The 16,607-nt window shown below is 49.8% G+C and overlaps 1 protein-coding gene across 2 annotated transcripts in view; it reads right to left on the bottom strand.

Annotated features, from left to right (window-relative positions):
• Positions 1-16,607, bottom strand: part of LOC135546090 (signal-induced proliferation-associated 1-like protein 3) — a 98,430-nt gene that overhangs the window by 21,117 nt on the left and 60,706 nt on the right. For both annotated transcript variants that reach the window (XM_064974235.1, XM_064974236.1), the window contains exons 3-11: positions 14,200-15,889; positions 12,617-12,747; positions 8,892-9,080; positions 8,535-8,709; positions 8,007-8,110; positions 3,398-3,555; positions 2,713-3,295; positions 2,253-2,351; positions 1,960-2,135 (exon numbers count right to left, since the gene is read on the bottom strand). In XM_064974235.1, coding sequence (XP_064830307.1) covers positions 1,960-2,135; positions 2,253-2,351; positions 2,713-3,295; positions 3,398-3,555; positions 8,007-8,110; positions 8,535-8,709; positions 8,892-9,080; positions 12,617-12,747; positions 14,200-15,661 — 3,077 coding nt within the window. In that variant the 5' untranslated portion in view covers positions 15,662-15,889. The remainder of the gene's footprint in view (positions 1-1,959; positions 2,136-2,252; positions 2,352-2,712; positions 3,296-3,397; positions 3,556-8,006; positions 8,111-8,534; positions 8,710-8,891; positions 9,081-12,616; positions 12,748-14,199; positions 15,890-16,607) is intronic.

Genomic DNA, 16,607 nt, shown 5'->3' with positions numbered 1-16,607 from the left:
GGAAAGAAAATATGAATATAGCCTAGGTAGCGGACAAGGAGAGGAGAAGAGCTGGACAGGGGCAGATTGTCCTGTCCGTGTCTCTGTGTGTGATCTCTCCCCTATTATTTGACCTGGGTTAAGCTCAATCACACGGGCCTGGCCACACTAAGCCCAAGACTGCTTCAGAAAACAACATAACACACACCACTACAGGCTAAAGTAAACAGAGCACACACACAGAGGGGACATTGCAACATCACATGCACGGTCTGTATGAAAGATACCAGGAGACACTGTATGGGTAGAATGATGGGCATATGGTGGTCTCTTGATCACTCTCAAACACATACCAGCGAGTGTACTAACCAACCTTGTAAGGGAAAAAAAACTTGATCCCACACAAATATAACTGCCAATGTCAAGTCACAAAACAACACACACACACTCGATAAGAACACGTACGGTGCACACACACCAGAGCACCAACCTTAGAGATAGAAAACACCGGTGCCCACTTCCAGAGACCGCTCCATCGCAATGGCCGGCCTGACAGCTGGAGCTCTCTCTCACACACACACACACATTCCATGAGCAAACACACACCCTCTCTCGCTACTGCATCTCTATATCGCTCTCCTGTCCACAGCGCACACCGGGAGGGGAGAGAAAGAGGAAGAAGTGAAGGCAGTTCTCTTTTCTCTCTCCCACCCACTTGGCTTCTCCCACCTGAGAGGTGTTCAGACACGTCTTCCCATCCAAGCTCCTCTACGCCGCTGCCCTACTGTACACACACTGTCTCTCTCTCCCTCCTCCCTCCTCTACTACCCTCTTCATTCAAACAGAGCATGCGGTTATTCATTCATCGCCTCTATATATTTATTTATTTTCCCGCAGATTCCAGGCCTTAATCTCATGCAATCTGTTTTCCTGGCACACTATAGAAAACGAGCGTGATAGAGAGAGATGGGGGGGGTGAGATGAAAAAGAGAGGGCGGAACAGAAAGAGTGAAATACAAGACTAATTATGTAGTGTGTGTAGAGTGAGCGTGTGTGTGTGCGTGCAAGTGTGTGTGTGTGTGTATGTATGTGTATCAAATGGGTTTAAGTCATGCAATTAAACTGCCTTAAAGAAGTCCAACCACTGTGCCATCACACAGCCCCGGCAGCACAATTACTGTATTTAGCAAACCCCAACTCAATCAAGAACAGACATCCTGCTCCATGTGACCCTGACTACGGAGCAGCACACTCGGAGGGGGAGGGGGGTCCAAAATGGCACCCTATTCCCTATATAGTGCACCACTTTTAACCAGAGCCCTATGGGCCCTATTTGAAAGTATTTGCACTAAATAGGGGAAAGGGTGCCATTCGGGACACACCCAAGCTGGGCTATATATCGAGTAGAGACTAGTCCCACTGTGTGTAGTCAGTGCGTATTCATCTCAGTAACATTCAACCCCACACTATTTAATAGAGCCTCATTATCCCACTATACTCAAGGCCCATACTCAGATGAAAGGTTGAGAGGAACGGAGCCAACAAAACAAAAAGAGATGGGGGAAGGGGAGATAGCAAGAGAGATAAAGAGTGAGAGGAAACTGAAAAACACAGGCAATAGAGGCAGACAGCGAGAAGGGGAATAAGAAAGCTTGAAAGGAAATTGTGTACTCATTCCATTGATTGTTACTTCGTTCTATCCGTCTCTTTCTTTCCCTCTCCTCTTTCACCACGTCCAGGAATTCACACATGTTCAGACCATGTGCCTCTCGCCTCTCTTTCACACACTCCCACTCAAAACTCTCCACAGAACAGAGACGTCTGGCCAGCATATCTCAGCTCTGTTGGTGTTGCGACTCTCCTCTCTCTGCAACACATCCTTCGGAGGCAGGATGATGCTTTGACACAAACACATTCATATTCACACACAGACACTCAAAACGCACACACACTCAAACACATGGGCACAAACACACTGACCTGCGGGGCCCTCCCTCCTCGTAGGGCGGTATGATCACCACTTTAACGGTGACCGACGTCCTCAGTAGGTCGATCATCTGCTCGTGTGTCAGGGTTACCGCGGCAACCTTGCAGATCTCCACCAACCGGCTGCCCTGCCTCAGCCCCGCCTGCCAGGCAAAGCCGTACTCCTCCACCTAAAGCAGGTAAAAATATATATATATAAATATATTAGTAATATAAATTCACAATTAATTTTTATGGATTTGACATGACTTCACAGAAATATATTTTTTGAAGGAATGGAAAAGTACCTCAGCCACGGTGCCATCCAGCCTGACGTGGAACCCCAGCTGTCCCAGGCCGTTCCTCCTCAGAGTCATATCTACCGTCTCACAGCCCACCGTCAGCGCCTGGGGAGAGAGGGAGGGAGGAGAGCCTAGGAGCTTTAAGCAAATAAAAAGGCTTCAAAATGACGGGTGGTTTTAAATGCATCATTAAATACATAATAACACAAAAGAGCCAAACATGGATTTTTGTTTCAGAATCAGTTTTGAATCGCCCCTTGGCAAGAATCACGGTCACCTTAGCCTTGGTGGCTGTCTGTCTGCTTAAGCAAACTCTTAATTGTCTTACGCAACAATGTAGGGAAGTGGTACCCAGGCTATTTCTTCTAGAAAAAAAATCCAGTTGAACTCTTCCCTACCCCGGTGCCTCTTACACCACCATACATGTGGTAAACCTTCCCCTGCTCTATGACCTCTGCCCGCTCACCTTTAACCTCTGCACCACCTCCCTGATGTCCTGAGCAAAGCCCTCGGGGACTCGGACGGCGATGTGGTCTCCTCTCCCGTAGAAGATCTTCAGCGCCAGCCTCTCCGGCGTCCAGCCGATCACGTCGACGCAGAAGCAGTTGAACACCACTTCCTTGGTGTTGCAGTCTGCCAGGAGGATGTACTCTGCAGACACGCCCAGAGCGCAGGAGATCTCCGTCCCGCCGCCACTGAAATCCTGGGCCAGCACCCTCCACGCCACCGCCCCGGCCGCTCCCAACTCGGCCCCCTCCCTCGCCCGCGCCCGCTCTCTCTTCTTCGACGCCAGCGAGATGAGGTTGTTGAGTTTGCCCGCGGAGTCGAGCGGCGTACTGCTCACACAGTTCTCAGCTAAGTCTCTAAGGTACTCCTGTCGCGTGCGCGTGGCCATGGTGTGGAACTTCTCGGACTTGTGCGCGGCGCTCTCTGCATTGATCACCTTGGCCAAGAGGAAGTTGCGGAAGGCTTCAGGGTCACGGAATGTCACCCCGCTGGGGATGGGCGGGCCGAAGGGAGGCACATCCTTCATGCGCGTCACAGCCACACTGAGGAGAGAGGAGTAAAAAAAAAAAAAAAACATCAACAAACCCACCAATAACAGCAGCATAATGGATGCCATGGTGAGAGTTGGTGCATGTCCCCCCTACCTGTAGCAAGTGCCGTCAGAGCAGGGGTTGTGCACGCGGACGATGACGAACACGTGCTGGAAGTGGGAGCGGATGTTCTGAGGGGTAAAGGGCAGCGCTCCCGGCTCCTGGAAGATGATTGTGACGATGTCGTTCCCTATGTGCCTCTTCCTCAGGAGCTGAGGGAGAAAAAGGAGAGGGGGGGGGGTGAGAAGGAGCAGGAAAGGAACATGTGAAAGAGGGAGACAGAAAGGAGTGCGAGCGAGGGTGGAGGTAACCACACAGAGTTGGCAGAGGGAGAGACAGACCGAAGCAGAAGGAGGGAGGAGAGTGAGCGGGGGAGACAGAACAAGTGAACATGAGTGAGCCAGAATTGGCACTATGAGCTCACTTGACTCACTATCGCACCATTATATTGTTAGGGAATATAAGGTAACTTTAGTTTGACAGGGGTTTCATCCTCCAGGACTTTTTTCAGGAGTTTATTTTGTATTTTTTTTAACCATGTGACCTGATTAGGAAAAACAGGTCCCATCATAACCCTCAAATGAATCACTGTCAATACCTTATAGGGTCCAGAGTTTTCCTAGTTAGGTTAACATATAAGGAAAAACTCCAGGTCCCAGAAGGAAAGTCAGTGTGCAGTTGTCAGGTATGTGGATGATCAGGGCTTTATTCAGGAATATTTCTTGGGCTACTTTGATGTGTCAAGTGGGCGAGATACAGTCTGTTTGACTTGATGAATTTTGAGATGTCTGAGTTTAAGTTCATAGAGAAACTCGTTGTCCAAACCTACGATGGTGCAGCTGCAATGGAATGTATCTGCTATTTGTATTTACAGCGAAGTCCCCTCTTGTTCCCTGATTTTTTATTTATTTTATTTTACCTTTATTTAACCTTTATTTAACTAGGCAAGTCAGTTAAGAAGAACAAATTCTTATTTTCAATGACGGCCTAGGAACAGTGGGTTAACTGCCTGTTCAGGGGCAGAACGACAGATTTGTACCTTGTCAGCTCAGGGATTTGAACTTGCAACCTTTCGGTTACTAGTCCAACTCTCTAACCACTAGGTTACCCTGCCGCCCCATGGTAGCCAGAGGTGATAACTACTCCACTCCACTCCACTACCACAGTGACAACTTTCTCCTGACATGAACTGAAGCCACGTCTCATGTGTCCACTCATCCACTGGCACATTGAGCGTTTCCTCTCCAAGCCCTCTGAGTACCCCTATCAATTTTCTCTCATTACTGTATGTAGAGTCAATTACATACACAATCACATTACACATCATTGATTTTACTCCTTGCTTGGACTAACTCATTAGATCTTTTGTCTAACTGTGTAGTGTGATTGTTTTTAGTCTTCCCAGTCAAATCCTGTCCAGCACTGGTCAAGCCTCTAAACACCTCAACTCATGCCTCATACCCTCATTCAATCCTTGCTGTGATCCCTTTCCAACACGGTGTAAGTAGCCCTATCATTCCCCATAACACTGTACAACAAATGTATTTATTAAATGCTTTAGGTGAAAATAATTTGTCTTTGACGATTTTTGAAAAACACTTTGTCGTCTCCATGCGTTCCGCGCCTATACCGTGGGTCTCCCATCCTACTCCATTTTTCAGGTCACCAGCCTCCACTGGTGTGAATGTCAGTCACAGAATCCATCCTGTGTCTATTTGCGGTGTAGCAGTGTGAAAGTGTCAATTATATAAGACAGCATAAAGCTCACACACACACACACACACACACACACACACACTCTGCCTGGGGCTGGACAACTGTCAGGGGCCCCTGGGGTCCGGATGTACTGGAGATCCTCCTCTCCTCTCTAGGCCCTTGCCCTTAGTCACATTCACCTCTTCTCTTGCTCTCTTTTTGACTCTCCTCCTCTCTCTGGCACATAACATGACTCTTTATTGACTACCTGACTCTCTAACAGGTCTCTCCCTCTCCTCTCTGAGTGAGGGTTTATTGGTGATCAACACTGACACCTAGAGGTTGCAAGGCAGAAGTAAAAATGTTGCTGCTGTTGCCTTTGCGCCCCTGGATGGAGTAAGTGTGCTGAATATGTCTATTCTCTGCCATTGTACCATTTACACACCCACGCGCCTATAAAAGTAGTTCAGTCAGGCACACATATACTGTAACCACCGAGTTTTTGTACCCAGAGGCGCAACGTCGCGATACTTCTGGGAATGCGTCTGGAAGCAGACTTAACAGACCAGGGTTTGGCAGACAATGGGACGAAGTCGTCCTTAGTTGTTAATTTTCTTGAATTCTAAAGGCAAAGCCTAGATTTGAGCAAATATCTTAAGTAGCGGGACCTGTCATTACTACAACCTTGTGAAACTGACAGGTATGATTTTCTTTTAATATCGAAGGAGTGACTTTAATTTGACAGCCTGCACATGCGTAATTCGGCAAGGCATGACCCGATGGAGGGTTTTTGCACATGAGCTATGCTAGCTAACGTCGCCTTCAAGTGTGATTGGGGATTTCTATTGTAGAAGCAGTTTCTGCCGATCTTTATACTGTACAGTCTTTGGCGTAACCAAAGACTGTACAGTATGAAGACTGTACATTATGAAGATACATTGTTTATATTTTATTCATCAAACTCATTATTTAATGGAAGACATACAAGACCACTGATAATCTCCCTCGATCTGGGGCTCCACGCAAGATCTCACCCCGTGGGGTCAAAATGATCACAAGAACAGTGAGCAAAAATCCCAGAACCACACGGGGGGACCTAGTGAATGACCTGCAGAGAGCTGGGACCAAAGTAACAAAGCCTATCATCAGTAACACACTACACCGCCAGGGACTCAAATCCTGCAGTGCCAGACGTGTCCCCCTGCTTAAGCCAGTACATGTCCAGGCCCGTCTGAAGTTTGCTAGAGAGCATTTGGTTGATCCAGAAGAAGATTGGGAGAATGTCACATGGTCAAATGAAACCGAAATAGAACTTTTTGGGAGAACTTGCACAATTGGTGGCTGACTAAATACTTTTTTTGCCCAACTGTATAGTGGATACAAGCTAATAGTTGCTAATACATGCTAACTGTTGCTAACAGCAACATTTTTGTCAGTCAAGGGGTCTGAATACTTTGGAATGCACTGTATGTGAATTGGTAGGTTATGAAAACTCAGTTTCAGCTACAGTGGGGCAAAAAAGTATTTGCCAAGCATCGGCTGGAGTGGTGTAAAGCTCGCCACCATTGGACTCTGGAGCAGTGGAAACGTGTCCTCTGGAGTGATGAATCATACTTCACAATCTGGCAGTCCGACGGACAAATCTGGTTTTGGCGGATGCCAGAACACGACCTGCCCGAATGCATAGTGCCAACTGTAAAGTTTGGTGGATGAAGAATAATGTAATGGGGCTGCTATTCATGGTTCGGGCTAGGCCCCTTAGTTCCAGTGAAGGGAAATCTTAATGCTACAGCATACAATGACATTCTAGACAATTCTGTGCTTCCAACTTTGTGGCAACAGTTTGGGGAAGCACCTTTCCTTGTTTCAGCAATGCCCCAATGCACAAATTGAGGTCCATACAGAAATGATTTGTCTAGGTCAGTGTGGAAGAACTTGACTGGCCTGCACAGAGCCCTGACCTCAACCCCATTGAACACTTTTGGGATGAATTGGAACGCCGACTGCGAGCCAGACCTAAATCGCCCAACATCAGTGCCCGACCTCACTAATGCTCTTGTGGCTGAATGCCTTCCCAGAACAGTGGAGGCTGGTATAACAGCAAAGGGGGAGGACCAACTCCATATTAATACCATGCAGGTGTCCACATACTTTTGGCCATGTGGTGTATGTGCTTGCAACAGTTACTGTACAGTTGGCATATATTTAATGAACATAGATACCGTTAGCAGCACATTACAAATATAAGCACACTCGTGGGGTTTATATGACCTTGTACATTCACCCACATTAAGTTCTCATGCAAACACTTGGGCATACACGCGCACACAAGAAATGCTGAGCTTAACAACCAACACACAGTTCACTCGCACACACCGTTAACACAACGCCCTGAGGGATATGTCGGAAGGCAGCTCTATTTAGAGCAGAAAGGGAAACCTAGAGCCCGAGCCCCACCCAGCTTCGATCCAGTTATAAGAGAGAGAGAGAGAGAGAGAGGACTGAAAAGGCCATTCAAAAAGGTAACAAAGACTCCAGGAAAAACACCACAGACACAGAATTGAAGAGGAACGCCAGTCTAAAGAGGGAGAGAAGTTCTATTTCACGAGCAGCCGCAACTGTCCATGTCCGAGCCAGACAAACTATAGAACAGAGCTATAACAAAACCACATTACACAAACACAAGAGAGTTTATAACCCTTCCTGTCTCTCTCCGCCATGTGTCTTCTGAATCTGAGCGATGACACTCAACGGTGACACTCGGACGGACGTCCAAAGGATTAGTGAGACTTTGACAATGACCACGCCTCCCTGAGTACCCTTCATCTGGAAGAGTGCCTGACCCCTGTAACTACACCTGTGGGATTGACCAGACAACAATACTAGATAGAAGGGGAGTTGAAGGTGTTTAGGGTGGGCTGTGGTAGACCATGGTGTGTGTGTGTGTGTGTGTGTGTGTTGGTCTCACCTGCTGTGGGTTGTTGGGCATGTAGGGCAGCATGGTGGACACATGGAACATGACCTCATAGCCCTGGTAGGTGGTGTACAGGGAGTGGGTTCCCGTCGAGTCAGCTGGGGGAAACCGAGAGAGAGGGAGAGCAACACACACAAACATTCGCACAAGCAAACACACGGTCAACGTTCCGTTATCCTGTCCCAGTTCAGCACCAGGGCATGAACTCAACAAATAAAGGAACACCACATAAAAAACACAGTCTGTCGAGATTCTTTCTAAACGGTTGACTTTAGCGACAGTGTTTTATATCCATGCGCCATTTGACAGGAAACACTGATTTTACTCAGTGTTCACACCTGGGCCTTAAGTTCCATCATTACATGATTGCAAAAACTACATTTAACCATTAGGAAGGCATGCAGAAAACTGTGCTGACATTGGGCACGCACATTTGCCTGCACACACACCCTACTACGCACCCCCCCACACACACAAACACCAACAAACACAAACACCCTACCCTCCCACACAGACACGTACTCTTAGTGTCCAGCTGGGCGGCGTAGTTGGTGAAGCCTCGGAGGCACACCTGCTCCCCTAGCAGGTCCATGAAGGCAGAGAAGGCGGGCGTGGCCTCTTCGTTGTTATACATCTCCTCTTCGGTGCTCTGCCCTGCCCGACACAGCAGCACTCCCACCTTGTGCTTCTGACTCAGCTACACCGGAGAAGAAACAAATATTAGGCCGCATTCACACGCGGCTGCCGCGCCCCCAGCGCAAACAGAGACACACCTATCTGGCGTTTATGACTGTAGCTATAGGAGGTGATATCAGAGGTGATAAAAAGACACAGAGATGTCACTTAACTCGTGCCTGAGACCATGGCCCGCCGACTCACCCCTTGTTCGTCCAGTTTGAGGAGCTGCTCGGTGACCTTGGGCGTGCTGAGAGCCAGGCGCAGGCAGGACACACTGAGCTCCGGGACCACCTGCTCCAGCACTTCCTTCAGGGGGAGACCCCGCACCGTGCCGTGCCTCCCCGTGGAGGCCACCGCATCCTCCAGGATGGACCCCCGCAACGTCACCAGCTACCACACACACACACACGAGGACATGGGAGTGATAGAGATGTGAAACACACACAAAAAGGTAAGATGAGACATACTTTATTGTCCATTAACTTGCAGAGAACTTGCTCACATCTATGTCTCTGGAAGTTGTTTTGAGACATTGAGAAAAAGGACAAATGTCTTCAGTAGATGAATATCTGCAATCTTTAAAAGCTTCTTACTGCCATGCACCTGAGTGAACCCTACAGGGGAGACCGGTACTCGGGGTGTTTCCAGACAACGGGGCCATAATAATCTCAGGTGCTGAGAGAGCTGTATTTTATTCAATGTATTCAGAGAGACCACGGCACCGAGCTTCATTAAAACTGCAACACACTGCCGAGGAGCTGGAGGGGACGGGAGAGTGCTTCAAATTAACGAAGTCAAGGGTTTTTGTCGTGGGGGGGGAAAGAAACCCCTAAATAGTGCAGGTTAAATTCCACCTATTCAGATGACCTTCTGGCACAACACAGAGCTACTCAAGTCGTTTCTCAGATGCTGAGCCAATAGTTGCCAATAACCTGTCGTCGAACTATTCATATCGTGTTTCCCCCGGTGACCTTTAACCTCTGACAATTGTCTCCAACCCAATCTCTCCCCCTGGGAGGCAGGATGGGGAACCCTTATGTTGGTGTCCAGTAGTGGCTGACTGCACCAACCTGGGGCATCTGTAGGGCATGTGTAACAATGTGTTTGAGTGCACGTGGACGAGTGCGATTGAGCGTGCGTCGTGTGGTTATAGCATGCTGTGTCAGCGTCGTTCAAACTTCAATGAGTAAGGGAAGGGGGGGGTGTTGTGAGCTGTCTGTCTGTCGGTCTGTGTGTCTGTCTGTCTGTCTGTGTGTGTCTGTGTGTGTCTGTGTGTGTCTGTGTGTGTCTGTCTGTCTGTCTGTCTGTCTGTCTGTCTGTCTGTCTGTCTGTGTGTCTGTCTGTCTGTGTGTGTCTGTCTGTCTGTCTGTCTGTCTGTCTGTCTGTCTGTGTGTCTGTGTGTCTGTGTGTCTGTCTCTCTGTCTGTCTGTCTGTCTGTCTGTCTGTCTGTCTGTCTGTCTGTCTGCCTGCCTGTCTGTCTGCCTGTCTGCCTGTCTGCCTGTCTGTCTGTGTGTCTGTCTGTCTGTGTGTCTGTGTGTCTGTGTGTCTGTGTGTCTGTGTGTCTGTCTGTCTGTGTGTCTGTCTGTCTGTCTGTCTGTCTGTCTGTCTGTCTGTGTGTGTCTGTGTGTCTGTGTGTGTGTCTGTGTGTGTGCCTGTCTGTCTGTGTGTGTGTCTGTGTGTGTGTCTGTGTGTGTGTGTCTGTCTGTGTGTGGGAACCAAGGACAGGCCTGAGTGGAGCGTCTGTGTGAGCTAATCTCTGTAGACACAGGCGGCGGAGCGGCCCATTGTTCCATAGGGGCTAAGGCGATGAGGCCAGGCAGCCATGTAATCCAGCTAAAAACAACAGGGAGGGCAGCAGCTAGCCAGAGGGGCACAGTCACTCACTGGACACTATTGGAAAGTACTATCAAGATGGCTATTTGTGCAGTGGTCAGTCAATCTGTCAATCAGTCTCTGAGTATTCAGACCCCTTGACTTTTTCCACATTTTGTTACGTTACAGCCTTATTCTAAAATAGAGTAAATTAGTCCCCACCCTCCCATCAATCTACACACAATACCTCATAATGACAAAGCAAAAAACGGAAGCGCGGGGGGACATATCACATTTACGTAAGTATTCAGACCCTTTACTCAGTACTTTGTTGAAGCACCTTTCAAGTTTGGGCTCTGGCTGGGCCACTCAAGGACATTCGGAGACATGTCCCGAAGCCACTCCTGCATTGTCTTGGCTGTGTGCTTACGGTCATTGTCCTGTTGGAAGGTGAACCTTTGCCCCAGTCTGAGGTCCTGAGTGCTCTGGAGCAGGTTTTCATCACGGATCACGGATCTCTGTACTTTGGTTCGTTCATCTTTCCCTCGATCCGGACTAGTCTCCTAGTCTCTGCCACTGAAAAATCTCCACAGCATGATGCTGCCACCAACATCCTTCACCGTAGGGATGGTGCCAGGTCTCCTTCAGTCGTGACGCTTGGCATTCAGGCCAAAGAGTTCAATCTTGGTTTCATCAGACCAGAGAATCTTGTTTCTCATGGTCTGGGAGTCCTTCAGGTGCCTTTTGGCAAGCGGGCTGTCATGTGGCTTTTACTGAGGAGTGGCTTCCGTCTGGCCACTCGACCTTCAAAGGCCTGATTGGTGGAGAGCTGCAGAGATGGTTGTCCTTCTGGAAACAGGATGCACCGGAGCTCAATTTCGAGTCTCATAGCAAAGAGTCTGAATACTTAAGTAAATAAGGTATGTTTTCGCTTCGTCATTATGGGCTATTGTGTGTAGATTGAGTATATTTAAAAAGTAAAAATAAATCCATTTTAGAGTAAGGCTGTAACGTACATTTTTTGTGGAAAAAGTCACGGGGTCTGAATACTTTCCGAATGCGTCGTACAAGAAACATCCTGAGAGAACTTGAGTGTGCAGGAAAGGTAGTGCCAGGTACATGTGGACTCTTAGAGTGCCCTAAAAACACTGGCCTGGATTGTTTATGGGCTTTTCCACATGAATATTTCAGAGCCTCCGGTGGTGCCCTAGTTTGTTAATGGGAGATCCCCGCACACTGGGGCACCCATTTTTCAAAACCCTGTCCAAGGAGAAAGTGTCCACACTTGGTGTTTATAATCTACTAAAGAGGACTTTGGTAATGCTAGACGGCCAATCATAGAGAATGCCCTGTCCCAGACCTGGAGGGGTGGTGATCCAATCAGAGCACATCTTTGCTTGCCTGGCTACCCAGACTCCTCAACCCATTGCTCCCCAACCCTTTACCGAATGCGAACACATTCGGGCCGTCTGATTGGTCCAGAAACCAATGGGTTGGGCCAGAGTTAGAACACACGTGGGTAAAGTGGCGGTTTGACAATGTGTCATTGGCTTTGATACTCTGATCAGGTTGAGACGATCTAAATCGCTGATGACTTTGTTTTGTACAACGCACCTCTTCACCACAACTGTCTTCGCATGAAGAGATCCACAGCGCAATAGAAAGGAGTTGTCCGGCTACATCTTTGCTTCGAATTAAGAGGTTTGACCTATCACTAGCTGGGGTATGAGTGGAGAGAGGCCTACCAGTGGACCGGGGCCGGGCCCGGGGCAGCGTTTGGACTTAGCTGTTCTGAGCAGGGCCTGGTCAGGTGGAAATTTCCACTGGCAGAGAATGGAGGGATTGGAGAGAGGAGGGGAGGTAAGAGTGCGAGGGGAAGGTGTGAAGGGAGAGGGTAGTGTGGGGTGGAGCCAGGATGAGCCGTGGTGACTCGCTGCAGTCCAGTCCAGGCATAAATAACAGCGTCCAAAAAACGCACACTCCCACACTGTGTCTCAAGCGCACTCTGCCTACTCAAACGACACACACATTTGGCAGCGTCAGTATTCAGCCTACTCGGTGTTCCATCTAGCTGTGTGTAGGCAGACAGTGGGAGGCGGGTTGGGTGTTTGTACCTCACTGGTTCTGGCGATGACGCGGTACTGGTACTGGTCCTTCAGGTCTTTAGTGTCGTCCAGTTTCTCCCTGCGGATACTCACAGCCACCGGACCCAGCTTGTCGTCCGTGCCAAAGTAGTTTGAGTGCTCTGCAGTGACACACAGGGATAGAGTGTGTTCACAACATGTCTGGACATGCCTTTGGTACTGTTGAACACGGTGTATTGATCATTGCAATAACAGCCTTTGGACATGGAAAAATGGAGGAGGGAAAGTAGGGGGGGGTTGAGTGAAAGGTGATGGAGAGAGAGAAACAGGCTCAGAGCGGAGGAGGGAAAGAGAAGAGACTGAAGGGTGGAGTGTCAGAACGGTGCTTGCCGTGCTTGTATGTGGTTTCAATCCATTTTCAATTACACATTGAATTAAAATCAGGTCATCAAGGAACCTGAGGACATTGATTAGAGCTACAAATGACAAACAAAGACTGTACAGCTGAGCCGGTGGTGTGGTGGCATGGCTTGTTCGGAACAGATTCCACTTTTCCCAGATGTCACATGCTCGAGTAACCTTCAGATAGGTAGAGTAGATAATACAATAATAATAATAATAATAATATACAAATGACTAAATTCAATTATATTTGCTCTCCTCAATCCACAACAACACAAAGCGCTTTCTTTGACGTACTAGCCTTATTGCTTTGCGCGATATAGGCCTCGTAGCCAGACATGTTGGTTTCATAAACAGATCGCTCCACATTAGATTTTATTACAACTGTGTGACGAATGAGTAGCCTGTCTGCTTATCTACAGTTTGATGAATTTGATGAATATAAGTGGAAATCTCCGATAAGACACATTCCTAAAGTAAAAGGCTATAAACATATCCGTATGATTCATTAACGTTGTACTCCTCAAACGGAGAGCGACTTCTCCCATTTGTGAGCGGAGGAGGAGGAAACCCATGGAAGGATCTAGTTTTCAACTTGTTTCGCCCCTGCATAATTGAAGAGGCTCAGCCATGTTTAGCATTTCCGCTTTGTCCTGCAGTACAAACGTCAGCTTTTTGACATGCATGCAGGGTAGTACAGTTACAACACTGGAGTAGTCTCATGTTCCACACAGCGTTCTGTCTCTAATTAGGCTCTTAGCAGACAATTCTGTCCTCGGGGGGGCAGCCATCTATTTTTCCAGGGTCTTGGAGAGGCAATGCTTGGAGCGCACACACACACACACACACACACACACACACACACTGTTCTATATGATCAGGGGCATTTTAATAGGAAGAGACAACCAGTGTCAGGATTCATGTGCTGAGGCAGAGAGGTCAACGTGTGTGTGAGGGAGTAAACTAATTCTTCCCAGAGCTATGAACTCAGTTTGCCAACAGACAAGAGGCAGGTACATGTTATCCTCTGGGACCGCTGCCAGGTTGGCTGACCGTACAGGGACAGCTGGATGGAGGCGGAGAGAGTACCGTGTGGAAACACTAGTGACATGGCTAGACATGGCTAGTGACATGGCAGAAAATGATAGGGAGAGTGAATACTAATAGTTGTACAAGTTAGGCAGGATAGGGCGGCTGGATCGAGTTGTTACCTTTCCCGTGGAAGTAGTCTCGGTAGTAGCGTGCCCCCAGGTCCACATGCTCGATGCTATAGAGTTTCAGCCTGTCCATTCGGGTGACTTGCTGCTCGATGGGTACCTCCACCACCGACACACTGGCGTTGCTACGCCGAAGGCTGCCCCTCGCCAGGTCACCCGCGCCCCCCTCCCCTCCCCGCTCGGCCGAGGAGCTCAGGAAGCTGACGTTGCGCTCCCCGTGTCCCCCCGTCTCGTTGCGGAAGTGGGGGCAGCTGAGGAGGAGCAAACTGGAGGTGGGGCCACCGGGGGGGCCGTCCAGAGGGTCCACGCCCAGTGAGGGGGTGGGCACGCTGGGGTCGAGACCTAGCGTCAGGTCCTCAACGCTGGAGTAGGTCGCGTCCAACCCACTCAGAGCTGAGGACCGTGACACAGCCAGGGAGACGGAGGCCGCCGATGCCCCGGTGGCAGTGTTCCTCCGCTGGGATACATATGCGCGCTGAGCAGCAGCCTCATGGAGGTCAAACAGGATGCTCTGGGCGTCGTAGTGGACAAAGCTCTTGGGGCACACCCAGGGTTTGTAGGGGGTATCTGTAGAGTTACGGCCTCCCCCATCCTCCCCCGCCTCCCCTCTGTCCAGCTCCCCTCTGCTGGAGCTGCGGAGCTTCCGGAACAGAGAGGATGTCCCCAGAGACGAGTCTGTCCCCCCACTCTTCTTCCTCACCCTGTTCTCCGACCGCCCCATCCCTCCATCCTCCCCCCGGGGTGTGGGGATGGGGGAGTGGCCTGTGGGGAGGGGTGCCGAGGGAGGAGAGTTGGTGTACAGTAGCTCCCCCAGGTGTACGGGGGCAGTGCTGCGCTGGTCGGGCCTCTCCTGGTGGAATTGGCTGAGCATGTCAAAGAAGCTCTGCTCGGGGATGCCCTGCACGTCGATGGAGGAGGTGCTGCCGTACTCCCGGAACAGATTAGCACCTCCACGACCTTCCACCTCGTTCTCATCCTGCTCGCTCAGAGTCACCTCGCTGTTGGAGCGCTGCCGTAACGGGGGGAAGGCACGCAGGCCTACGGGAGACCCTCTTCCACCCCCGTACCCACCACGGAACTCCACGTCCTTTGTGCGTCGCCTCGGTAAACGAGCCACTCCTCCCCGCACCAGCCCGACCTCGGAGATGGGGAAAGATGCGGAGGAGGTCGTCGTGGAGGGGTCGTCTCCATGGTGATTAGCGCCTTGCCCGTTCTCCAGGAGAGACTCCCTCGATTGCGCATGGCGCGGCGGCCACTCAGCAATACGGGCGCGGACACCCATCTTGGGAACGGAGACACGGGATTGGGTGGCTGGGTCAGAGGAGGGGGCAGGGTGGCCGTTGAGGGTGAGGTGGAAGGCGGCATGTTGTGTGAGGAGGGACCCAGGCCCTCCCCCTCCACCCCTCTCTAGCAGGTCTGAGGTGCAGGTGACCCCTCTATCTCTGTAGGTGTTCATGGCGCCCCAAGAGAGCTCAGGGCAGGACAGAAGGCAGGGGGGAAGTGGGCTGGCATCCCGTGCCAGGGTGGGGGGTAGGGGAGTGGGAGAGGAGCCCCACACACACTCTGCTGATGCTGTGGCCTCCACCTCCCACACACATCGCTTTCACTGGGAGGGTGAGACCCTGCTTGTCATATGCCCAGTTACACAGTAGGCCGTCTCTCTTCTCTCAGGCTCTGGGCAGATCTGGGGAGGAGACAAAACACACATTGATATGCTGATGACCAGAACAGAAAAACAACATGCATACAGTAATACGCTGTTTCTTAACATGCACACCTAAACTGACCCAGATTCCCCCCTCCTACCCAATGAAATGACACCACGAAAACTGACTACAGCAACACATCTGCAGTAGAGTGTGAGAGAGTGATTAAGGTAGAGAGGAGGATATGAGAGCGAGAGCAAGAGGATATGAGAGAGAGGAGAGAGAGATAAAGGATATGAGAGAGAGGATATGAGAGAGAGGAGAGAGAGCAAGAGGAGAGGGAGAGAGAGGAGAGAGAGAGAGAGAGGGAGAGAGAGGAGAGAGAGAGAAAGAGAGTAGTGAGGTGAGGGGATTTGACAGAGGATTTCTCCTGTTGAGACTAATCTTCAGAATGCCTGACAAGCAGGGTTATTATTATCATACTAGTGTCATATTTCAGCAGCAACACACACACACACACACACACACACACACGCATTACATTACACCAAATCAAACTCCTGCATCATAAAGCCATGCTGAAAGTGCTAGGACAAATCCCAGCTAAACCGACTGGATAGTTACATGGAGGCAGAATATGCACACATACACACACGTTGGGTTACTGCTGCAGTGTCATCTTTCAGCTAATTTAACTTACAAGCAGTATGTGTGGTTCCTCATTTTTCTCCTATCTGCTCAGGGCGATGATAAATA

Source organism: Oncorhynchus masou, chromosome 9 (assembly GCF_036934945.1).
Source record: "Oncorhynchus masou masou isolate Uvic2021 chromosome 9, UVic_Omas_1.1, whole genome shotgun sequence".
Lineage (NCBI taxonomy): Eukaryota > Metazoa > Chordata > Actinopteri > Salmoniformes > Salmonidae > Oncorhynchus > Oncorhynchus masou.
Note: the sequence above shows the minus strand (reverse complement) of the source record. Positions and strands in the feature narration are given on the sequence as shown.